Source organism: Epargyreus clarus, unplaced genomic scaffold (genome assembly GCF_041222505.1).
Source record: "Epargyreus clarus isolate Ecla_fem2 unplaced genomic scaffold, WU_Ecla_fem_2.2 ptg000006l, whole genome shotgun sequence".
Classification (NCBI taxonomy): domain Eukaryota; kingdom Metazoa; phylum Arthropoda; class Insecta; order Lepidoptera; family Hesperiidae; genus Epargyreus; species Epargyreus clarus.
In genome coordinates this window covers 1,543,612-1,569,282 of record NW_027332214.1, presented here as the reverse complement: position 1 = coordinate 1,569,282, position 25,671 = coordinate 1,543,612, and the positions used below count along the sequence as shown (strand labels likewise).

General features: G+C 34.4%; 3 protein-coding genes across 3 annotated transcripts in view; 2 read left to right on the top strand and 1 right to left on the bottom strand.

The window, feature by feature from the left end:
- Positions 1-25,671, top strand: part of Bmp-2 (bmp-2 protein) — a 312,520-nt gene that overhangs the window by 44,458 nt on the left and 242,391 nt on the right. The gene's annotated exons all lie outside the window — the stretch shown is intronic.
- On the top strand, positions 79-5,120 carry SdhD (succinate dehydrogenase, subunit D). Its single transcript, XM_073073566.1, has 5 exons — positions 79-251; positions 832-980; positions 1,541-1,731; positions 2,334-2,474; positions 3,252-5,120. Exons 1-5 carry the CDS (start codon positions 221-223, stop codon positions 3,442-3,444), a joined length of 705 nt encoding a protein of 234 aa, XP_072929667.1. The 5' UTR covers positions 79-220; the 3' UTR covers positions 3,445-5,120.
- Positions 6,252-24,673, bottom strand: PTPMT1 (protein tyrosine phosphatase, mitochondrial 1). The gene is made up of 6 exons (XM_073073565.1): positions 24,568-24,673; positions 24,342-24,488; positions 21,828-21,908; positions 9,818-9,921; positions 9,113-9,245; positions 6,252-8,015 (listed from the first exon to the last, which is right to left on the bottom strand). Exons 1-6 carry the CDS (start codon positions 24,568-24,570, stop codon positions 7,893-7,895), a joined length of 591 nt encoding a protein of 196 aa, XP_072929666.1. The 5' UTR covers positions 24,571-24,673; the 3' UTR covers positions 6,252-7,892.

Sequence of the window (25,671 nt, the reverse complement as noted above, 5' to 3'; positions counted from 1 at the left end):
ATTAAATAAAATACATCGATTTATAAACAGTGTAATTAAAAATTTTCGTTGCTGAAAACATTTCTCCTTTTTGACTTTAACATTGACAATTTGACGTTGTTGACAGTAGTCGAGCCAGCCAGAGTAGTGTTTCGATTTGGCAAAACTACGAATTTCGAAATATTTCTGCAAGCATAAGCCTGCTTGGTTTAAAGAAATAATACCTTTTCATTATAACACAATGGCACTCTCTATGTTCCTACGCGCACCAGGTATTTATCAGTTTTATAATGAAACAACTGTTTTACATTACATAATAGTCTGTTGTTTTGTATGATAAAGTAAGATTTATTACATTTATCTTACTGTGATGCATTTTAGTGCATAGATAATGTGCAAATAAACTTTCTCTAAACTATTTAATCTAATTTCGACGCATAAGACTTGTAATATTATTAATACAAACATTCGTATAGGTTATAATAAAAAATAAAAAACCGCTTCTTTAGTATTCACGCTTATTCATGAAATTAAGTATCTAAGTTAGTACAATCGGACATAATACACGGTATATTTTGAACCTTTAACACAATATTATAAATAATTAGAAAATATTTAAAGCAATTATTTAAAAAAATTGGAATTGTTTAACAGTTTTAGTATTGATATGAAGTAAACGAATTAAACTTGCGTAATTTTCTTAATTATAACAGTCATTAACATTGTTATCTTAAAGCCAACTCAAAAATGTGTTCCATATTCCACTAAATTATTTGGTGTCTTTTTGTTAAGTTAGTTCAATTTACCAATAGCAATTTAAATAAGTATTCTTTTCCTGTTACAATATTACAGCGTGCACAAGCCGCTTATTCACCCAGCAAGTGATGCGGTACGCCACCCAGCAACCTCTGAGCCCGGCCGTCACGCAGCGAGCTGTTGCTAGCTTGCTATCCATCCAGAATAACACACTGAAGTCTGAGAATACACCTATTTTTAATGCTGTAAGTTTGAGTATTCAAGTGATTTACTAAATGATTTACAAAAGTCCATGTCATTTATGTGTTGATGCAATAGAATGTATATTTCACTTGTGCTAATCTATAAGGAAATTGTTAATAATTACCTCCTATTAACATTTTTCACAATTTTCCGGGTCCTAGAGATCCCTGAGAATCATTTGCATAGGTTTGTTAAGTGGCCCCACTGGCCCAAAAGCAGTGGTGTAGTTGAAGGCGTCCAAGATGGCGAAAAAAAAAGTCGGCTAGTCTTTGAGATATTTATTGACCATAAACAAGAAAAGAGATTTTTGGAGAATTTCTCATTTTTCGCCCATGGTTTTGCAAACCCCATAGTTTTGCACACTCTTGACAACCTTCCTAAATAATGAGAAATCTTGAATACTAAAATAGAATGTCAAAAGTAAGTGTATCTGCCCTACCAGTTGTTAAACCACATAAAAGTGTCAGTTATTGTTATGGCGAAGAACCAATAACCCAGCAGGTAAAAGGGTTGGCACCATATTATTTTGATTATACACTAATCAAATTTTAATTATCCCCAGGTCCGCTCACTCCGCACATCAGCAGTGCAGTTGCAGGAGGTGGCAGAGAAACCTCACGATCATGCGAAACTGTGGGTCATCGAGAAGGTGACGTCGGCGGTGCTGGTGCCCCTCATCCCCATCGCACTCATCATGCCCAACAAGCTTTTTGACTCGCTGCTCGCTATCATCATCACCGCCCATAGCTTCTGGTGAGTTTTTGTATATCTGTATATTCTGTTATGTATTTGGTAGAATTGTTCATGATTAGGATTACACTGTAGTGTCACAGCCGCCACACCTATTTCTGCTTTATAACAGCATTATTAGTGTTGCTCTGTCACACAAACCACAGTTTGTGTGGTAAAACAAGAGACACATTGACCATCAAGGGCAAATACAGGGAGATTGTATGTTCATACATAAAAAAGTGGTTGGCAACCTTTTTGGTCCCATAGTAGCTACATCCTACTGCTAGCTCCATCCCTTCAAACTGGGACACATCAACGTTTAATATTGCTGTTATTAGGCAGAAGTAAGTGTGGTGGTGGTGGTGCCTTTGGATTAGAATTATAAAGGGTTCAATGAACATAGACTAGGACTTGAAGATTGGCGGGCCGCAAGTTACTGCCCGCTGCTCTAGTGTAGAAGCTTGACGGTTTGTCAGAAAAATTTACAATCCTTAACCCCATTACTATTCAAAGTTATAGTCATCAGTCATAGTTGCTCCCGAACCTAAATATCCCTTGGTCCCATCCCAGTCCCAGTTATTCCCTTAGTCCCTAAGTATCCCCCTTCCCCACCCGTCCCGCAGGGGTATGGAAGCCATCGTTGTAGAGTACCTGCGGGTGATCCTCGTGGGGCCGACGGTGCCGCGCGTGGCGATGGGCGTGGTGTACTTCCTCACGGTGCTGATGCTGGGCGGGATGCTGTACCTCATCAACAACGACATCGGGCTCTGCCGCGGCTTCTGGCGCGTCTGGCGGAACATGCGCAAGCCCCGCACCGCGCCCGCTAAGCCGGCTAAGGTCTTGGAGTAGACCTTGTGTACTATTCATCATCAACCCAAAACTGTTCCACTTCTGGGCACGGGTCTCCTCTTAGAATGAAAATGATTAGGCCATAGTCTACCGCGCTAGCCAAGTGCGAATTGGTAGACTTCACATACCTTTGAAAATTACTCTAGCTATTACTATTACTCTACCTATTATCATATTCGATATATCGGCCCTTAATATGTGTCATTGTAGTGTGTAATTTTGACTGAAATATTATTCTACAGTGTCATGTAGTGTAATGTTATTTATAAAAAGGTTTAATTGTATAATAGTACAAAATAAATAACTTCATTGCATTTGTATTCTTATATGTATATATTTTGATATTTTTTACAGAGTGTGAATAGTATTCCTTCAAGGTATCATATAATGTAATTTTTTATGTAATTACATAAAAATTACATTGTAATTTAGATGTAATTTTTAAAAGATGTAATTTTTATGTAATTACATTACATAAAAATTACATCAATATCTCTCTATGACTGATATAGAACGTGATATTGCAACTGCAAGAAAGCGAAATTTATTTAACATACATAACTACGATATTATTGCCACTGTATACGTTCCTCTTTTTTGTAAATAAAGTATATTTCATAATCTTATATTATAAATTATTCATGTAATAGATAAGGCCATCTTCTAAATTAATTTCAAAAAATGTTTCCCAGGGGTCTGGAGGCGATCGCTGTTGATTACGTGCGCGCGAGTATATTCGGCCCCATCATCCCCAAGATAGCGATAGCGCTCGTGTACCTCCTGTCCATCGCCACGCTCGGGGGGCTGTTCTACGTCATCATGCACGACATCGGCATCGCCAACTGCGTCAGGAGGTTATGGGCCGTCAAGTCTGAGAAGGCGTGAGTTGGTGCAATAATGGTCATAGTAGGGTGAATTTCTTATGAGCTGCTGATGTGCTGTAGATGGATGTAAGTGAAATTATTTGACCAATGTTACAGATACAAATTGCGTTTGTAACGTGTGTTCTCTACATTTAATTTGACAATTGACCTTCATATTTTTGTTATTAAACTAGCGTATATATTTGTTTGTTGTGTAAATTTGAAAAATGGTGGTGCTAGTGTCGACAAAAAAGACTATATATTAATTTGATTATGCTCGACTTATGATTACAAAAAATCAGGAAGAATATTATCATAATGAAACTATACTCGTAAAGTTTTATTATAATAATATTAATTTAATATGTTTTACATGTTTGTTTTTTAAATTTTAATATGAAACGTTGTAATTAATATCCATTATAACAAATAAAATATGGAAATGTTATGAGGATAATCATTTTGCTTACAGAAAGTTTTATAAACGATTATACTGCTTAATTGCATATTTAATATTGTTTATGCACATATTGTAACAATTATAATGTAATTTAGTTTGTCAATGTCACACTTCAATTAATTATATTATGGTACTATTTTGGTGCTATGTAATAAGTTCATAAGAAATTCACCTTACATCCAACTACATTTTTGTAGTTATTTTAAGATCGCCTCATTAGAAAACTCTCATAATTGACGCATCAGTACAGAGAGACATTTAAAACGAAGTACAATATAATATTGTATCATGAAAATGTTACCACTTGACTTTTAGTAGAATTTAGATTTTTAGTTTCAATAGAAAATCGATGAAGCCATAATATAAAGGATAAAAATATATGGTTGAAAAATACTAGGCTCGACTTGGCGAAGGCACTGCCGTGCCTCCAGATAGATTGACTTGCAAATACAAAAAGATTTGTTATATTATAATTACATTGACTTCTACAACTATGATAAACCGCTGGATAATAATGTTTTTTTTATATCTTTTTTCGTATTTTACTGTCCTTAAATAAAAGTAGACAATTAAAAAAGGAAAACAAATAAAGTCTGGTCTCTAGACAATATGAGTACTTAATGCGAAGCACAATTAGTTTATCGAAATTGTTTTAAAGGTTATACTCGTTTTTAATTAGCTTAATTGGTTTTTATTTCAAAAATATTTTTAATATTTCAAAGACACTTCTAGGTGGCATACGATTTTATTACTTGACGTCATAGTTTTGTAAACAAGGATGTCTAAATTTTATATTGCAGATATTTTTGAAAATAAATACAAGATAAAATGTATAGATATGGCTTTTTCCGCCATTTTACTTTATAGTGATACTTTTTGTCGCCTAATGTATTCTATGATACATACTATGGATACATACAGCGCCGAACCTAACACCTACGCATAAATTTAATCGAAATACTACAATACCTTAATATTCTTGAATCCATCGATGTCATCTTGTTGTATCTTATGAAAAAAAACCTTTTATTTCGGTTGTATTAACCTAAGTATTAATCATGTGATGATGTAAAATTTGTTTTTATACCTACCCTACATACTTTATACATTTTAGTTCACTCTTTAAAATTATTTTAATTTGTATGTACGAGTAACATACATATTTTCAGTAAAGTTGTAAGTAGTTTTGGGGCCGTTGCGTATTATTTATTGATAGTAATAAATGTTTTTATGGTTAATTTGTGTTTTTATTGTAACCTTCTTAGCTGCATTGCTGTGGACATTCACACAAAACTTACAAGTATATTTACTTTATTTTCTTTTTAACCGACTTCAAAAAGGAGGTGGTTATCAATTCGGCCGGTATCTTCATATTAGACACGCTGTTTACTTCGTTATCCAACTAAATATATTGAGCGCCGACTTCACAAATATGTACTAAACCAACATTTATTTCAATTATTTTTTACTTTGTAGTGACATAGAAGTCGGTTGTATTTTTTGTTAAAAAAATATTTTCCGATGACGAGACGTATGTCTCAATCTTTGGCATACCTTACAACCGAAACGGCTAGACGGATTTTATCTTACGAAGTGTAGTTGATATTGCCTAAGGTTATATTGTTGGAGTGGCTTAGGCTGTTTTTATAATAATTGCTACATTATATTATAATGAAAGCGTGGTATAACGATGACAATCACAATGATGTAAAGTTGTTACTGCTGCCCATGTTCCTGTCGCTAATTGTATCATTCCACTTACAAAAATATCCTATTTATCGACTGTACAATTCATAGTGATCAAAAATACGTAACATCTATAAAATTGGCACTCACATTATTGATCAAAATCAGTTTTACCTGAAACATATCCAACTGCAAGACACTGTTTGTAATTATATTTGTTTATTGCTGTTCATTAATATTATCTCATTAATTAGCGGTATTTTATTACTGACATTAATTTAATTAATTGACGGCAGTAAAAAATATGTGTTGTCCTTGTGGTATAAATTTCGCAACTGAAGATTGCGACAGATTTGGTCAATATTGATTCTCGACATAATGTATTTTATTCGTTCCTTTTATAGCTTTTCGGCATTTTGGCTAAGATCAAAGTGTATGTATGCCTCTCTTTCCTTAGAGTGATTATCTCATAGCAAAAGCCACGATTACTGGATTGCAAAAAGTAATCTGTAGTTATCTAGATATTAAATAGGCACTATTAAATTATTTTAGTCCACAAAAAATACATTAAGAACGTTATTTGCATTTTGGCTTTATACATTTCAACGCAATTAAAAATCTTGAATGTTACCGATGACGTCAATAAACGGACAAGCTACTAAACTTTAAATAAAACAACACTGTTCAAAAATATTAATTATTATTTATTCACAAACATTTTAACCACTATCTAAACATACAATTCAACAAGTTATTTACTATAAAAATAAATACTGTTATAATAAACATTTAGCAACAACTTTGTCCCGTCTCTTATTATATTTTTACTTTTATTTTTACACCTTTACTTTCATTCTATTGTGTATTTCTTCATTATTTTAGTCATCTTAAACTTAGTGTAAAGTTCCATAAAAATCATTTAAGCCATTATTAACATTATCTTGGACAGGCAAACAGGCAAAAAAGAATCCTTTTTAAACGAAAATAAGCATTGTACATGGAAAATGTCAATCATTTTCAAATTACAGTCATTCAAAAATTTATTTCTATAAATTTTTATACATACAAATCAAACAAAACACGCAGTAATTGTGTATAATTAAATACTAATTGCTGTTTATATAGAAAAAAAGGAAAGTAATAATAAAAACGCAAGGTCACACTAACATATAATTTACGTTCAAATAAAAAAGAAAATGTATAATAAAATTAAATAAATTTGAATTACATTTAAGTAACCTTCCATTGTTTTCTATTGAGGTAGTGATGCTTATTTTATGTGTTAGTTATAAAATGCAAGTCTTGATCAAGTATCAAGTATAGTGTGCAAAAATAGTGTAAAGAATTGAATTGTAGTCGAGAACTTAATAAGACACACAGATACGGTTCAGTACCTAGTAGGTACATAGTTATATTTTCTCCAGATAGTTTTTGGTGAACATAGTACCTACTGTAATTTATGTCCATATATGGGGTTGGTCGTATAGATAAAATTGTGTGATAAGGAAATATATCATTCATTTTGAATGATATATAACTGGGTGGACTGCTCGTTTTAATTGTAGGTATCTAATAAAATTAATTATTATAAAGTGAAAACAATAAATAAAAAAGATTTTACTTAATTTAAAACTCACAAATTTGTGCAAATTTTACAACAGATTGAAAATGACTTAATGGTATAACATTTTTATGTTCGTAACGTCTTATTTAACATTATTTTTGTATCATTTTAAATTTACATATTGTTCTATCTATGTTAGGTATAACCCATATTTAATTATAACATCATTTTAAATTGCTTTCATTATATTAGAATCGTACATCGCACTTTGGCCGAACACGATTATTTGCCCGCTTATCGCCAGACCCGTCAGCCGAAGCGAAAGGTTTAACAAATAAGAAATTTACTTTGAAATTGACTAAAACTGAATAATATGATTATTTCACACACTTTTTTAGTATAGGTTTACTTTTACTGTATTTAAACAACTTTTAATAGACCATTAAAATTACCGCGCAACCTGCCATTAATATGACAAAAATGAAATGAAAAGAATATTTTTTTAAAAGTCACCATTATACGCATTTATTTAATTTTGGTGCGTGCTCGAAATATTTGATTGTCGCTAAAACTGTACCTATCCCATTTTGGCCGAAGCTATTGCCGAAGGCGCATTTTTGGCCGAAGTCGAAGCATATGCTTTGGTCGGACACTAAGCATATTACATTTAATCTGTCATTACTACCTACATAATACATATGGTATTTGTTCAATTATAATTAAATACGGACTCTACCTCTGAATTGTATACATAGAGCTATCATTTCTGTACATGCCGCCTGTGGAAGATGTCGAGCGCCTGCCACTGCTTGGTGTGCAGTAGTATGTGCGGCCGCCGGGCTCGCATGTACTCCACTGCTTCGTTTGGTGACCAGCCGTTCCTCTGGTAAAAACATTATGTTATTAATTATTGCATTTTGTACAATATAGATTAGAGATGGAATGTGGCTACTGCTGCCCATAGACATCTGTAACCAACTCCAAATAAGATTAAATATTTCTATCCGAGTTCGGCAAAAGATGCGCAGCTACACCTGAGGATTCAGCTGGAACGCCCCGGAAAAGTATGTCTCCCTTACCGCACCCTTCAAATCGGAAAACAGCAGCCCTTAACACAGCTATTATGAGGCAGAAATAGGTGTGGCGCGTACCACCTTTAACATGTATGCATGTATTATAACAAGTAGTTTTACTTAATGTAATAGTATAGATTCTTGTGCAAAAATTGCATACTTTTACGTAATACTTTTACGTAGGGTACTTAATTGTATTTGTAATTGAGGTAATAGTTATTAAATTTTATAATTATAATTTTTGTGTTGATTTTTTGTAAGCGGTCATTGCCATCCACGGACATTACAAGTCAACTCTATATAATTAGTTAATTACGTTATTATAGAATATTGCTTGTATAACTACTGCATTGTTTTCGTTATTAATTTAACGGTCAAGATAAGCAATAACACGTCCTACTCGTACGTACAAATTGGCTTACATACATACATACGGCTTACCTACGTATAGTCGTAAATATACAACATTATCTAATATATAAAATTCTCGTGTCACAGTTTTCGTTGCCATACTCCTACGAAACGGCTTGACCGATTTTGATGAAATTTTTTGTGCTTATCCGGTATCTATGAGAATCGGCCAACATCTATTTTTCATACCCCTAAGTGATAAGGGTTGTACACCCTTAACATTTTTTTTATTTACATGGCAACACAACGTTTGCAGGGTCAGCTAGTAGTTTATAGGTTTTGTTTGTGACGCTGTTAGTGTGGTAAACATAAAAAAAAATTAAACGTTTTCAAGTAAAGCATTTGTATATAGTCTGCCAATTCGTACTGGGCCAGCGCCGTGAACTATGGCCTAATCCGTGTTACTCTGAGAGGAAACCTGTGTCCAGCAGTGGGACAGTAATGGATTGGTGATGATGACCTGTTTGGTATATGTAACACGTGTTAGTGGTCTCACCATCATGAGGTAGCAGCCGACGAGTGTAGCACTGCGGGTCCTCCCCGCCTTGCAGTGCACGTACACCGTGCCGCTGTTGATCTGACGCTCCTCCGTGGGCACGTTGGACAACTTGTTGGCCGACGGGAGGAACCTGTGGTACATTCTTGGTAAAATGTTCAATCTTTTACCGAAGATATGATTTAAGACTGACATTATCGCGGATTGAGACTTTTTACTATCTAAGCTATGCGGTTTTTTAATTTCTTTAACATACAAAAATGAACACTTTTACTGAACATATAAAAAATCATGCGTAATAATTATAAAAATATAACTTTAATAGATACTAATTACGATTTGGAGGTTTTTTATTATATTCAAGTGACAAACGAGCATGGATTCCACCTGATGGTAAGTGGCACTGGCACGTAAGGACATGTGAAATCCACGGATGAGATTAAGATTTCTAGCCGTAAGCGTCACGGATGCGTTGCTACCCCCAACTAAATTGGAAAGCCTCGGATAAGATCGTCTTCTTTCGCCACACCGCTCAAAGCATGCAGGAGCGGTTAACACTGCTGTTATTACAAAAAATTGGTATGACGGTGGTGCCGGGTCCAACCACAATGAGTTATAACCATTATTTATTATAAATTGGTTTTGTTTTTCATGGGGTTTCCAAAAAAAAATGTTCCATTTATAATAATAATTTTACCGACCTACCTATTGATAAACCTCACTCCTTCGTAGAGTTTGTCTTGATCGGGCGCTTCGAATATATCTGTCGTTGCCAGTTGTAAAAATTCTACGCCGTGTTGTCGCCATTTCTGCAAATAACAAACGAATTATAATTATTTATATAAAATACAAAATTCATTAGGGAATGAAATGATTATACCAATACAGTATACCACGTAATCTAAATATATATAACTCAAAGGTGACTGGCTGACAGTGATCTATCAACGCACAGCCCAAACCACTGGACGGATCGGGCTGAAATTTGGCATGCAGGTAGATGTTATGACGTAGGCATCCGCTAAGAAAGGATTTCGATCAATTCTACCCTCAAGGGGATAAAATAGAGGATGAAAATATTACTTCGTAACGCGAGCGAAGCCGCGGGCAAAAGTTAATCATAATTTTAAATAGTCATCAATAAAAAACAACAATTATCGTCGGTCACATTGAGCGTAATAATTGCATAAAAAATAAATAGCATGACATACAATAGGACAAAATTACATACAATAGAATCACTGTGAATAAAAAAGTAAATGTACATAAGAATTCAATGTCACCACTTAAACGGCTTTTGAAAATTATTATTGCAATGTCGGGTAATAGCTACCAGACTGTTTCTCTTTCTATCTAAAGCTTAGATTCGGATTTTTTTATAATATAGGAATAGCAGACGAGCATGCCGACCACCTGGTGGTACGTGGTTACAGCCGACCAAGGACATCTGTAATTAACTCCAGATAAGATTAAATTCCTACCTGAGGTCGGCCACAGTTGCGGCGATAGTCGAGAGGACTAAGCTGGAATGCGTTGGAAAAGTATGTCTCCCTTACCGCACTATTCAAACCAACACACATCAGAGCTCCACTCTACTGATATAATGTAGAAACAGGTATGGCGGTAGTAAGTCAGCAGACCTACTTTAAATTTTGTCAATAAGATAAGGATTTTAATTTTGTCAATAGATTAAGGTTAAGACATTTGATGACGATGAAAATTTTATTATTTTGTAAAAACAATGATCTGGGGGCCTACCACAATCTTCTAAAAAACTATCATAGTTCAGGAAAGTTTTATTTCAATATTGCATAAACATTATTTTGTATTAAGTTAAGATTAAAACTACTTCGCAACAATCCGCTACAAATATGTATGATGGTATATATTTTAAACCATGCAGTATGTACCACCCTCCCTCCCTCAAAGGATGCATGCAGATGCAAAAATTAAAAATATACACCACCATACATACCACCACCAACACGTGTTTCGCTCCAAAACGGAGCATCATCAGGGTAAGTTGACTCTACGACGGTTAATCGCTAAGTGACGCTGTCAACCTAATGCATGCCTTTTATAATGATATCCAACCCTCCCCTCCACAATGAAATGTAAACAACTGATGACAGTTGTGTGATAATAAGGTTATAGATTAATTATTCGCATTAAATCTGCGAATAATCATCTGTTTACTGATTGTTGGTAAAAATATGAAGTAAAGGAGAGCTGGACACATTAATTTGTTCATTCAGCAGTGTAATCCTACTGTTGTTATTGTGCTTAATAATCTCCCGTTGTTCTAATATATTAAGTCTACAGCCCTTGTCACCCGTGTGTAAAATTTCATACGTATGGTTACTTGGCACATTATGGCCCGCGTCTAATAGATGTTTAGCGAAATTTGACTTGTCTGCGTGACCACTTGTATACGCGGCTAGATGTTCGCGATAACGAATATTAAAATTTCTCCCAGTTTGACCGACGTAAACGCCATTGCAATCAGAACAAACAATTTTGTAGACGCCTGATTGTTCATGTCTACCTCTTTTTTCTTTACAGTTACAGATGGATTTAATATTATTGTTTGTTCTGAAGGCAACGCTGATGTTATGACGGCGAAGTGTTTTAGCAATACGCTCTGAAATAGGACCGAGATAAGTCAAACTGGATCTATACTTAGGAGGAACCACATCCCTTGGTACCGCATACAATTGATCACGCACCATCAAACTTCGCTTCTTACGGATAAGATTATCCACCATCCCCCTACTATACCCATTGGCAACCGCAATATAATATATGGTATTTAATTCAGATCTATAATTTTCTTGTGATAATGGAATAGATAGTAATCTATTTATATAACAGTGAAACGCTGCTAGTTTATGTTGCCATGGGTGGCAAGAGGATGCCGGAATTACCGTATCCGTATGTGTCGGTTTGCGGAAAATTCCAAAGACATGTTTATTGTTGATTCTACTAATTGTAAGATCTAAAAAATTTAAAGAATAATTTTGCTCAACTTCTAATTTAAATTTAATTTTAGGGTGAATTTTATTTAACTTATTAACAAATATATCCAGTTGTCTGTCGGTCCCCGTCCAGCATATAATTATATCGTCAACATATCTGTAATAGTATAAAATATGTTGATGGTTTAAAATATTCTTATTTTCGTAATTATCCATAAAAATATCTGCCATCAATGGGCTCAAAGGAGAACCCATTGCTAAACCTTCGCGTTGTGAATAAAATTGATTATTAAATCTGAAATAATTTTGATTCATACATAAGGTAGTGAGTTTAATAAGATCATCTTTTTCCCCCGGGTGTAATTTTGATTTATCGAATAGGTCGGATAGTATATTTATGGACTCAGAATGGGGGACATTGGTAAATAGATTTTCGACATCTAAAGAAATTAATTTGGATCTATATGGTAAAGTTAAATCTTTAATTTTACTTACTAAATGGAGACTATTTTTTAAACCAAACCTGGGAGAAAAAGATGTCTTGTTTTTGATAATTGAATTAAGCCGACGAGCTAAATTATATGCTGGAGCCCCAATGTATGAGACGACTGGACGTATTGGAATATTGTCTTTGTGAATTTTCGGCAAACCATATAGAATAGGGGCGCGAGGATTCATCGGGATTAGTGAATCTGGTGGTCTAGGAAAAATATAAGATGTGCTTTTGAGAGCACGCTTCAACTGAGCTGTGTATTTATTGGTTGGATCGCTATTTAACCCGATGAAATCCTCGCCCTGTATAATGTTATTAACCTTGTCGACGTATGAAGCTCGATCCATTACCACAATGGTGTTACCTTTGTCGGCCTTTGTAAGAACTAAGTTGTTCTCTTCTATACGATGTTTTATTGATCTTAATAAAGTAACCTCATTATTGGCAATGGACCGATTCGGCTGCACCGCAGACTTAATCTGCTCTGCAATCAAGTATTTGGTCATGTTATCGCCTTTGTTAATGACAACAGCCATCTCTGCATCCACGGCCAAGTTTTCTAATGATTTAGAAGATAATTGTGGATAAAGGTTATATTTCAAACCCTTATTCAAAATATTTATTTCACTATTTGGAAACGTGACATTACTCAAATTCTTGACCCGTGGATGAAAAGAGGGCGGTGCCTGGTTATTTTCAACGTCAATTGGCTCACTGTTAGCATGATTTTCCCTCAATTTCTGTAACTTTCTATTTTGGATTATGTATCTATTATGAGCTTCTAGAGAGGCTAACTCTCTAGCTTTATGATCCAATAGAATCCATATGGAATTATCCTTTAAATTACATAACATAGAATTTGATCTATTGGATCATAAAGCTAGAGAGTTAGCCTCTCTAGAAGCTCATAATAGATACATAATCCAAAATAGAAAGTTACAGAAATTGAGGGAAAATCATGCTAACAGTGAGCCAATTGACGTTGAAAATAACCAGGCACCGCCCTCTTTTCATCCACGGGTCAAGAATTTGAGTAATGTCACGTTTCCAAATAGTGAAATAAATATTTTGAATAAGGGTTTGAAATATAACCTTTATCCACAATTATCTTCTAAATCATTAGAAAACTTGGCCGTGGATGCAGAGATGGCTGTTGTCATTAACAAAGGCGATAACATGACCAAATACTTGATTGCAGAGCAGATTAAGTCTGCGGTGCAGCCGAATCGGTCCATTGCCAATAATGAGGTTACTTTATTAAGATCAATAAAACATCGTATAGAAGAGAACAACTTAGTTCTTACAAAGGCCGACAAAGGTAACACCATTGTGGTAATGGATCGAGCTTCATACGTCGACAAGGTTAATAACATTATACAGGGCGAGGATTTCATCGGGTTAAATAGCGATCCAACCAATAAATACACAGCTCAGTTGAAGCGTGCTCTCAAAAGCACATCTTATATTTTTCTTAGACCACCAGATTCACTAATCCCGATGAATCCTCGCGCCCCTATTCTATATGGTTTGCCGAAAATTCACAAAGACAATATTCCAATACGTCCAGTCGTCTCATACATTGGGGCTCCAGCATATAATTTAGCTCGTCGGCTTAATTCAATTATCAAAAACAAGACATCTTTTTCTCCCAGGTTTGGTTTAAAAAATAGTCTCCATTTAGTAAGTAAAATTAAAGATTTAACTTTACCATATAGATCCAAATTAATTTCTTTAGATGTCGAAAATCTATTTACCAATGTCCCCCATTCTGAGTCCATAAATATACTATCCGACCTATTCGATAAATCAAAATTACACCCGGGGGAAAAAGATGATCTTATTAAACTCACTACCTTATGTATGAATCAAAATTATTTCAGATTTAATAATCAATTTTATTCACAACGCGAAGGTTTAGCAATGGGTTCTCCTTTGAGCCCATTGATGGCAGATATTTTTATGGATAATTACGAAAATAAGAATATTTTAAACCATCAACATATTTTATACTATTACAGATATGTTGACGATATAATTATATGCTGGACGGGGACCGACAGACAACTGGATATATTTGTTAATAAGTTAAATAAAATTCACCCTAAAATTAAATTTAAATTAGAAGTTGAGCAAAATTATTCTTTAAATTTTTTAGATCTTACAATTAGTAGAATCAACAATAAACATGTCTTTGGAATTTTCCGCAAACCGACACATACGGATACGGTAATTCCGGCATCCTCTTGCCACCCATGGCAACATAAACTAGCAGCGTTTCACTGTTATATAAATAGATTACTATCTATTCCATTATCACAAGAAAATTATAGATCTGAATTAAATACCATATATTATATTGCGGTTGCCAATGGGTATAGTAGGGGGATGGTGGATAATCTTATCCGTAAGAAGCGAAGTTTGATGGTGCGTGATCAATTGTATGCGGTACCAAGGGATGTGGTTCCTCCTAAGTATAGATCCAGTTTGACTTATCTCGGTCCTATTTCAGAGCGTATTGCTAAAACACTTCGCCGTCATAACATCAGCGTTGCCTTCAGAACAAACAATAATATTAAATCCATCTGTAACTGTAAAGAAAAAAGAGGTAGACATGAACAATCAGGCGTCTACAAAATTGTTTGTTCTGATTGCAATGGCGTTTACGTCGGTCAAACTGGGAGAAATTTTAATATTCGTTATCGCGAACATCTAGCCGCGTATACAAGTGGTCACGCAGACAAGTCAAATTTCGCTAAACATCTATTAGACGCGGGCCATAATGTGCCAAGTAACCATACGTATGAAATTTTACACACGGGTGACAAGGGCTGTAGACTTAATATATTAGAACAACGGGAGATTATTAAGCACAATAACAACAGTAGGATTACACTGCTGAATGAACAAATTAATGTGTCCAGCTCTCCTTTACTTCATATTTTTACCAACAATCAGTAAACAGATGATTATTCGCAGATTTAATGCGAATAATTAATCTATAACCTTATTATCACACAACTGTCATCAGTTGTTTACATTTCATTGTGGAGGGGAGGGTTGGATATCATTATAAAAGGCATGCATTAGGTTGACAGCGTCACTTAGCGATTAACCGTCGTAGAGTCAACTTACCCTGATGATGCTCCGTTTTGGAGCGAAACACGTGTTGGTGGTGGTATGTATGGTGGTGTATATTTTTAATTTTTGCATCTGCATGCATCCTTTGAGGGAGGGAGGGTGGTACATACTGCATGGTTTAAAATATATACCATCATACATATTTGTAGCGGATTGTTGCGAAGTAGTTTTAATCTTAACTTAATAGCATGGATTTCCGCAAAGTAACGCCTGATACAATTAACTATCTAACATTATTTTGTTTCGTACCTCGACCTCCTTAAAACATTATTTTCAATGTATGATTAAAATAATATTTTTTTAAGAGATGGTAGTAACCCCCCTGTAATTTAATAATTAATATATTGTATTAGCATTGCATCATAAAAAGTTAAGTTTGCTTTTTGTTGATTGCAAAAACATCTTGCGTAATGCAGCGCAATCTAGGTAATTCCTAGGCTATCATGATTCCGGTCAGCAAACCGAAAAAAATCAATTATTCAATAGCGTCATACAGACAAGGTTTTATTTTTTGTAATTACTACTATTATATGTATAATTAACAAAATTGAGCAATAAATCATTTTATAAGTTGCAAATGAGCATGCAGCCACCTAAACGCAAGCAGCAACTATTTATGGACATCTATAATCAACCACAGATAGGATTAGAGTTCCATTTGAGAACGGGCTCAGATGCGTTGCTGTTCTTAAAAACTAAATAGGAACGCCTCTAGTAAGCGTATCTTCGTTAGCACAGCCTTAAAACCGGAATGAAGTCAAGGCTCATTACTTGCTTTGACTTTGACTTTGGTTTCCTTCTTCCACATAACATATTTCCTTCGTACGTAATTTCGTTCGTTCTTACCTATATTACGCCATTTACTCAGGACATGTCTGTTATGTATTTATGTATATACTTTGTTTCTGTATGTGTACACCCTACCTTCTCACGATCTCATATCTCTTTAACTCCATCCCAAAGGTTGTCTGGAAGAAATCGCTTCTAAGCGATAAGGCCGCCTTTTTGTATACTATCTCATTTATTGTCTTATATGTATCCTTAAATGTGGTTTACAAATAAAGAGTATTTGTTGTTGTTGTTGAAGATGCCTAACATTGCTTTTATAAAGCAGAGTCTATTTGACCTACTACTAATCATCATCATCAACCACCCATTACTGTCCCACTGCTGGGCATGGGTCTCCTCTCAGGCCATAGTCCACCACGCTGACCAAGAACGAATTACCAGAGTTTACATACTTTTGATTTTTTTTTTACATTTCTCAGGTGTGCACGTTTCCTCACGATATTTTCCTTCACCGTTTTAGTTAGTGATAATGAATTTGAAGTTAAATAAAAGTTTGAAATTAATAAGTTTGAAGGTGGTAGAACACTTTGTGGTTCGACTCCGGCGGTACCACCGCCACACCTATTTCTACCTAATAACTGCAGTGTTAGGCGCTGCTATGTTCCGGTTTGAAGGGTGTGTTAAGGGAGACAGACTTTTCCAAGGCTTTCCAGCTTAGTCCTCAGGGGTAGCGGCGCATCTGTGGCCGACCTCAAGTAGGAATATCTAATCCTATCTGGGGTTCATTACAGATGTCCATGGGCGGCAGTAGCCACATACCATCAGGTGGACTGCATGCTCGTCTGCTACTCCTATATTATAAAAAGAAATAGTACTAAGCATAGTACTATTTAATATCACATAAACTGCAAATTCAGGGTACACCTATCGTTTAAAATACATAACAAATTCTATATGAATAATAAGGAAGTGTAACATTGGGTTAGAAGGTGACTTACGGTCTATAGATAGTGTTGCCAGATAAAATACACGTGCCGTAAAAATGTTGCCAGCGATTAACATAACAAGTGAATGTTGTTAGTTTGTTACGCAGATGGGTGGTACGATACGATGTTATTGTAGTCTTAAACTCACAAAAGGTATTTTTTACATCTATTCTAACGCGAAAACGATTTAATCATAATTAATTGGCCATTGTAGACTCGAATAAATTATAAGAATATTGCATTTTAATGCATATTTTCATAGAATATTAGGTACCAATGTGCATTAGGGTTTGATAACTTTATTTATTATTTATAATTTATAAAAACACAATGGGGTATTAAGGATTTGGGGGAAATGCATTTTAATTGATTTCTAAAGTATTAAACTACAATTTTAACCGAAAAGCGGAATGTTGAATTTTAAGCTAAATGAGTCAGACTACAGTTTTTCAATAATTCAAGCAAATTTAAATAACCTATTTCTGCCTTATAACAGCAGTGTAAGGCGCTGCTGTGTTCTGATTTGAAGGGTGTGGTAAGGGAGACATACTTCTCCGAGGCGTTCCAGCTTAGTCCTCAGGGGTAGCGGCGCATCAACTTTGTACCCCATGACTCTGAGTGTTGGAAATCCTTGCCAGCTCAACATGTTGTCGGCATAGCAACTTTACATTGTCGGAGGTTTCAAATATTAAATTGAGTTAGTTATCTCATAAGTAGGAAAACTTCTATTTATAACCTGACCTTATGAAACAAAGTAGAGTGATTCCCTTATTTAAATCGGGATGTAATACTGATCCAACCAATTTTCAGCCAATAGGGAATATGCACATTTTTATTTTATTATTTTAAACCACTTATCACATCGTTTTAACATAGTAAAAAATATAAACAATTTTATTAGTGTTTGAAATATTTTTTTAAAAAATATTTAAAGTATCAATAAAATTTGACACATTTGAACGCCGCCATTTTACGCGCTCTTTGAATGACGTCACGTAGCGTGATTTGTATTGATATTGATGATAACTGTATGCACATAAAGGTATTATTAAACATTTTCAGATTTCAACCTATTACTTTCTCATACAAAGCCGTATGTCATGGTCATAACATCGAAGAATTAGTTGATTGACCAACAAATTCTTCAATGTTATGGCTTTTGTATAGTCCTAAAGAATTATACACAAGTCATATGTTATGTATAATCCTTAAGGATTAGTATGCCAATGTATGGGAAAAATATGTATTTTCTTCAAAATTTTCCTTTTCCTTTAATTCGTCACATAACATTATTTCCCAGAATTTGATCCTTATAAGAGACACTATCATATAATGGAATAATATAGAGGTGTATGTTTTTCAAAATGCACTCGTTCGATTTCCGGATGCAGTTTTAGTGTTTATCAAAATCGGCCTCGTAACTCCTTTCAGCATTTTTCGCTAATCCTTATAGTTTGGGATTTGGCTCTGAAGGCCCGTTTGAAAAATTCACCCTGTATAGTGTTTTTTCTTTTGCAAAAGATGCGAAAATACGAAAAATGTCGTGCAAGATTATAGGAAACAGATAAAGAATCTCCAAAATCGCATTAATATTTTCATTTACTGTAACAAACGATAATTTAAGGTAAATAATTTTAAAATATTGCATTGATCATCTACTTCGTTAGGTACTTATCGACTTCTACATCAAACACTATCATTTGAAACACACAAAATGCATTATAATATTATAATCTAGTATAATATTATAAAGATAGGTGAAGATAGGCGATAGGTTGAAGGTGGTAGAACCCTTTGTGGTTCGACTCCGGCGGCACCACCGCCACACCTATTTCTATCTAATAACAGCAGTGTTAGGCGCTGCTGTGTTCCGGTTTGAAGGGTGTGGTAAGGGAGACAGACTTTTCCGAGGCGTTCCAGCTTAGTCCTCAAGCGGCGCACCTGTGGCCGACCTTAGGTGGGAATATCTAATCCTATCTGGGGTTGATTACGGATGTCGTTGGGCGGTAGTAACTATGTACTTACCATCAGGTCGACTGCATAATCGTCTGCATTAGGTGGACTGTATGCTCGTCTGCTACTCCTATATTATATATAAAAAAATAATATTAATAAAATAAGTTATGATCAGTTAAATATTTCTGTATTGACCTATGCATAAAAACCAGTGTATTCATTTTACATATTTTAGGTAAATAGTCCGATTGCGCTTTGACAAAACTACTTTCAATCATTGTTCTTGATTATTCCTAATAATACTATGTAGAAAAATAGCACTAGGTAATAAATAACACTATAGGAATATAGACAAAAACAATTTTTCTCTCAAACAGTTTGAATATCGACGCCAATAAACATCGTAACACGCTATGTGACGTCATTTTTCGATTCGACCAATGGGAATGCGTTTTGCAAATTTGAATTTTGCTCGCGTAATTTACGATTTTTGATTAAAGTTTTTAACAATTTAAAACGAAATACAGAAAAAATAATGGTTTAGATGTAATTTCAGGACCGTAATGTACCGAGGAAAAAAAAAACAAAGAAATCTAAATCACATGCATATTCCCTATTTCTATTCTACCAACATTAAGTAAAATTTTTGAAAAAATTGTTTTAAATGAACTGCTGAAGTATTTTAATAAAAACAAAATACTTCATGACAACCAATTTGGTTTTAGAAGGAATCGCTCTACTGTAGATGCAGGGATTGAATTGTTAAAACATATTTATGAGGCCTGGGATGATTCGCGTGATGCCCTTGGTGTGTTTTGTGATTTATCTAAGGCCTTTGATTGTGTCCACCATGAGACACTGGTCAGGAAATTACACCACTACGGAATCAGGAACAAGGCTCTCAACCTTTTGACTTCTTACTTAAATAATAGAATTCAGAAGGTTGATGTAAATGGTACAAAATCGCCCGGTGCTTCTGTTACAATGGGCGTGCCGCAGGGTTCAATACTCGGTCCATTTCTGTTTTTAATTTATATTAATGACTTGCCCTACTATGTAGGGAATAATCACGAGATTGTATTGTTTGCTGATGACACTTCACTTTTATTTAAGATTAAAAGACAATTAAATAATTATGACGAAGTAAATAATGCTCTCTCGAAAGTTATCCATTGGTTCAACATAAATAATCTTCTTCTTAATGAGAAGAAAACTAAATGTATTAAGTTCTCGTTACCCAACGTGAAGCATGTTGAAACCAATGTGTTATTAAATGGAACGGTTTTGGATCCCGTGGAGTCAACTGTTTTCCTAGGTGTTACTATTGACGCCAAATTGCAATGGGGCTGCCACATAGATAAATTGTCGGGTAGACTCAGTTCGGCGGCATATGCTGTTAAAAAAATTAGACTTCTAACAGATGTAGAAACCTAGCTGTTTCTACTAATAGTTTATTTTAGTTACTTTCATAGCATTATGACTTATGGTATATTGCTATGGGGGTGCTCGTCACACCTAAATGATATATTTATATTGCAAAAGAGAGCTATACGAGCTATCTACAGCCTGCCTCCAAGAGCTTCACTAAAAGAACTATTTAAAGAAATAAGTATTCTAACTGTTATATCCCAATACATATATGAAAACCTAATTTATGTAAGGAAAAATATTGATAAATTTGTAAAACGGTGTGACACGCATAATGTAAATACAAGGAACAAACATAACCTTTCTACACATGTTACTCGTCTCCACAAAATAAGTAATTCTTTTGTGGGTTAATGTATACGTTTTTATAATAAACTGCCTATCAAAATCAGAAATTTGTCAATTAATAAATTTAAAGTTATTATCAAAAGCAAACTTAGTCGTAAAGCTTATTATAAAATTTCTGATTATATTAATGATAAAACAGCTTGGGACTGATCAATAACATAATTATTAGTTAATTAAGAAAATGTCAAAGTGTAGCGTATCTTGCTGAACAAACTTCGTTTTTTTTACATAATTGTAAAGCAAGATACTGGAGCTAATGCTTTATTAATTATATGTAAAAATAATGGCATTTAAAAAAAAAATAAAAAGAGAATAATTATTTTTAAAATTAAAAAAGACAAACCCACTGAGTTTCTTACCGGATCTTCTCAGTAGAGGTCGCGTTCCGATCCGGTAGTAGTTTAAGAAAATATTGTAACTGACAATTTGTAAGTGCCGCCGTTGGCCTATACAAAATAAATATATTTCATTTCATTTAATTTAATTTAATTTCATTTCATTTCATAACTTCATGGAATCCAGTTCACTGAGTGCTCAGTTGTTAAGTATTGGTAGAAAGGAATGTGCCGAACTTAGGAGGACTTAAAAAACTATATACATACCTCTGCATCATTGGAGAATATTTGTAGTTCATATGTCTCATTCATAGATACTACTCCTTTGATGTTTTCTTCTTCTATTAACTGGAATAAAGAAATATGATTTGATTAATGTCAAACGTAAAAATGCATCTTACTTCTTAATAGATGGGGAAGATATGCCAGCCCCATCTAGATCTATTGCAAAGCAGTAGATCTCTAGCGGCTTAAGTGGGGGCGGAAGGGGCGGTCCGCCCCGGGCCCCAAACGCAGTTGCTAAAAAAAAAGGTCATCAGAACCAAACAATCTATGAAATGTGTATCAGTCAGCGAAAAAAAGGTTCATGAATCACAGGCGAACTTTTTGCACTGGGGGCCTCCATTCAAATTTCCACCCCGGGCCGCCAACAATCTTAGTCCGCAACTGGTGTGGATGCCAGATGACTTATATATAATGAGGCGACCATCTTAGCCTTCAGAAGTGGCAACACATCTATGATTGGCTTCAGATAGAACTTGTATTCTACATTTAGCTGGTTAAATGTGATAATAAGGTGGACTGCAAGGCCATTTGCTTCTTAAATTTTATAAAAAAATCTATATTGGTGTAACTAAGCAATTAGGATTAATTGAACATAATTATGTTTACAAACTTGCATTAATTAAAACTGGTTATAATAATTGAATTTTATATTTGGTGTTCAGTAAAAGACAATCATATTTAATTGCAAATTAGTTACCATTTTTACAAAATAATTCTCTATATTGAAGAACAAACCAACAAAATGTTATCAATTTTCAAATTGTTATTCCTACCTACCTATTCACCCACCTATTTCTACCTAATAACCGCAGTGTTAGGTGCTGCTGTGTTCCGGTTTGAAGGGTGTGGTAAGGGAGACATACTTTTCCGAAGCGTTCCAGCTTAGTCCTCAGGGGTAGCGGCGCATCTGTGGCCGACCTCAGGTAGGTATATCTAATCCTATCTGGGGTTGATTACAGATGCCCATGGGCGGCAGTAGCCACTTACCATCAGGTGGACTGCATGCTCGTCTGCTACTCCTAAATTATATAAAAAAAAAAAAAAAAAATTGTTATGACAGATAACTCAGATAAAAAGTGCAACGAAGTCCACTAATATGATAAAAATATTATTTTGCAAAGAAGGAAATAAAATTTATGTTTTAGTGTGTTTAAATAAATAGCAATTACTATAAAAAAAAACAACTGTTAGAAAATATACCATAGTGTCTCCCATAGACAAATCCACCCATAATAACTTCGATGTTAAAATCCACTAGGTCGTTTGGGCTGGAGGGTATGACAAAGAAAGAGACATAAATATGCTCAAAATACATTACCATGTACACTTAGGTAAAAAGTGAAACAAAACCTACAAATATGATGAATGTAATATTACAACCGATCTCTCCCGGTGTGAGTCTAGGATACTATAATAGACTAAGGAACTTTCTGTAACTTTGTACATAGAGTTCCTTAGTCTATTATAGTATCCTAGACTCACACCGGGAGAGATCGGTTGCCTATATTACAGGTTCACGCCCAGTTTAGGCAACTGAAGATAAATGTTATGTCCAATCTTACTATAATGTTACCCTACAAATATAGGAAAGTAGATATCATGTATTAATGTTTCTGAAAAACTTTTGAACAGAAGGCTTGAAAATAATGTCATCCTCAATCCATTACTGTCCCACTGCTGGGCACGGGTCTCCTCTCAGAATGAGAAGAATTAGGCCATAGTCCACCGCGCTGGCCAAGTGCGTATTAGTAGACTTCACATACCTTTTTTTTTAATAAATCTCCCAGGTTTGCAGGTTTCCCCACTATGTTTTCCTTCACTGTTTAAGCTAGTGATAATTAATTTCTAATACGCACATAATTTTGAAAAATCAGAGGTCAGCCTGGGATTTGAACCTCGAACCCCTCGATCGAGAGGCTGAGATTCTTAACCACTAGGCTATCACTGCTATAAAAAATAATGTGATGCTATAATAATGTCACTGTTGACTCATCTTTAATCAACATTACATACTGTTCCCATTTCATTTAGTATTGTTTCAGTTGCAAGTAATCTTTTCCTTTTCCTTACAAATGCAGGTTTTGTACAGACATATTTTACCTCAAACATATTTATTCAAAGCATGTCACGCTCGTAAAACTTAATACATACTTATTCCAGCCACATAATACTAAGTAATACTTATGTATGAGGTGATTTTTTAAAAAACCTCAATTTATATTGTAATAAGAGAACTATTTCGTCATTATGAAACTTTTTTAGCTATAACATAAAACTTATTACACCTATTAAGCATGAAATAAAATTTTACAACCAAAGTTTTTTAATTAAAATTTGAATATTCATACTAATATAACTAAACGTCTATCTTTATATACCTATTTGGAATACATAGAGTGATTTTCAAGGTTCTATTCATACACAAATATCAATACAACTGTGTAAATATACCTTAAAAGGGCTGACATGTGTTATATAGATTTTGGAAATTCCTACCTGCTTCGTCATACTCTGGAAGGGGAGGGCGCCGAGGATGACAGTGTCGTCCATCCTGTCGTACCAGCGCCGGCTGGAGACCTTCTCCATCAGCACATTGTAGAGCAGGGTGGGGTAGAAGGTGACTCGAGCGAACATCGCGGTGCCCTGCACAGTACAGTTGGTTACACGTGGAGCGAGCGCGCCGCATCGCGGTCACTACCCAACAAACCGTTGCTTGGCGTACCATGGTGAAAGCTGGTGCGTGGAGGGGCGGCTCGGCTGCTGAATCGTATGTTGTTGTTGTCGTGACCCGTGACAATGACAATGACAGGTGAATGTCACTGTCACTAGTGACGCTGACGTTGTCAATGTGATACTTTTTAAATGGTTTCTAAATTCTCCAAGATTATACAGCTGTTAAGGTCTTTAATTCTCAATACATTAAATATCATATTATTATCTTTTATCAAATATAATGTTAAAAGTCACATTAATGTTTTATTGTAACTAAACACAACTGAATGTTTGTGTGTGCGTATTTATAGTATTTATTCTTAACAAAATATTGAATACAATATAATGGCTATCATGCTTGAGTACATATTTTTGTATATGATATAATAATTATATAGCTCTAGATTACATCTTACAATGTTCATTCAAAGAATTATGTTTATAAAAGCAGGTTAAAGTAATAAATCAACAAAAGCAATAAGTGCCTGATGCTTTATACAAGCAATAAATTTCATATTGAGTATAGTGTTGTTAAAAAATATCAGGCGCTTTAATCATAACAAGTATGTAAAAGAAAACATGTCAATTTAGTGTAGAATTTTTAAAACATAAAATAAGGGTAGTGATTCCTTCAATCAGTTCATAAGGTTTTAAAATATGTTTGTCAAGAGGAGTTTGTAATCTTTAAGGAAATTACGCTTTAGGAGAAACCGGTAAGCAAGTAAAACAATTATAAAAGCATTTGGAAAGAAATTGGATGAAGTATTAAGTACCTACCGCTGAAGTTAAGTTCATCGTCACCGTCCATTAATATAGGGGGTAGTTGCAAGTTTCTTTCTGATTTACACTTTATAATAGTGTGTAAGTTTTAATTAGATGCCTAACGAATTATTGTTTGTAGGCTTATCAATTGAATATTTTTATTATAAGTAGTTAAAAATTTCGTTTACCTATCGATATTAATAATTCTGCTAATTTGCTTTCCAATTTCTATCCCTATATTAAGTGTATCATCTTTATTCTATCCTACAATTCTTTAACCATACGTTTTATTGACCAATAGTTATAATACTATCTGTCTAGCTAGATATAATATTTCTTAAAAAATTCTACA

Bases quoted from the DNA above. Each gene is read 5' to 3' on its own strand.
- SdhD (XM_073073566.1), top strand. From the start codon at position 221: ATGGCACTCTCTATGTTCCTACGCGCACCAG. The intron at 252-831 runs GTATTTATCAGT...ACAATATTACAG, and splicing joins TATGTTCCTACGCGCACCAG to CGTGCACAAGCCGCTTATTC. The intron at 1,732-2,333 runs GTGAGTTTTTGT...CCCGTCCCGCAG, and splicing joins ATCACCGCCCATAGCTTCTG to GGGTATGGAAGCCATCGTTG.
- PTPMT1 (XM_073073565.1), bottom strand. The intron at 21,909-24,341 runs GTAGGAATTTCC...TCTTTATTCCAG, and splicing joins TCCAGAGTATGACGAAGCAG to TTAATAGAAGAAGAAAACAT. The intron at 9,246-9,817 runs GTAGGTCGGTAA...AATGTACCACAG, and splicing joins GGAGTGAGGTTTATCAATAG to GTTCCTCCCGTCGGCCAACA.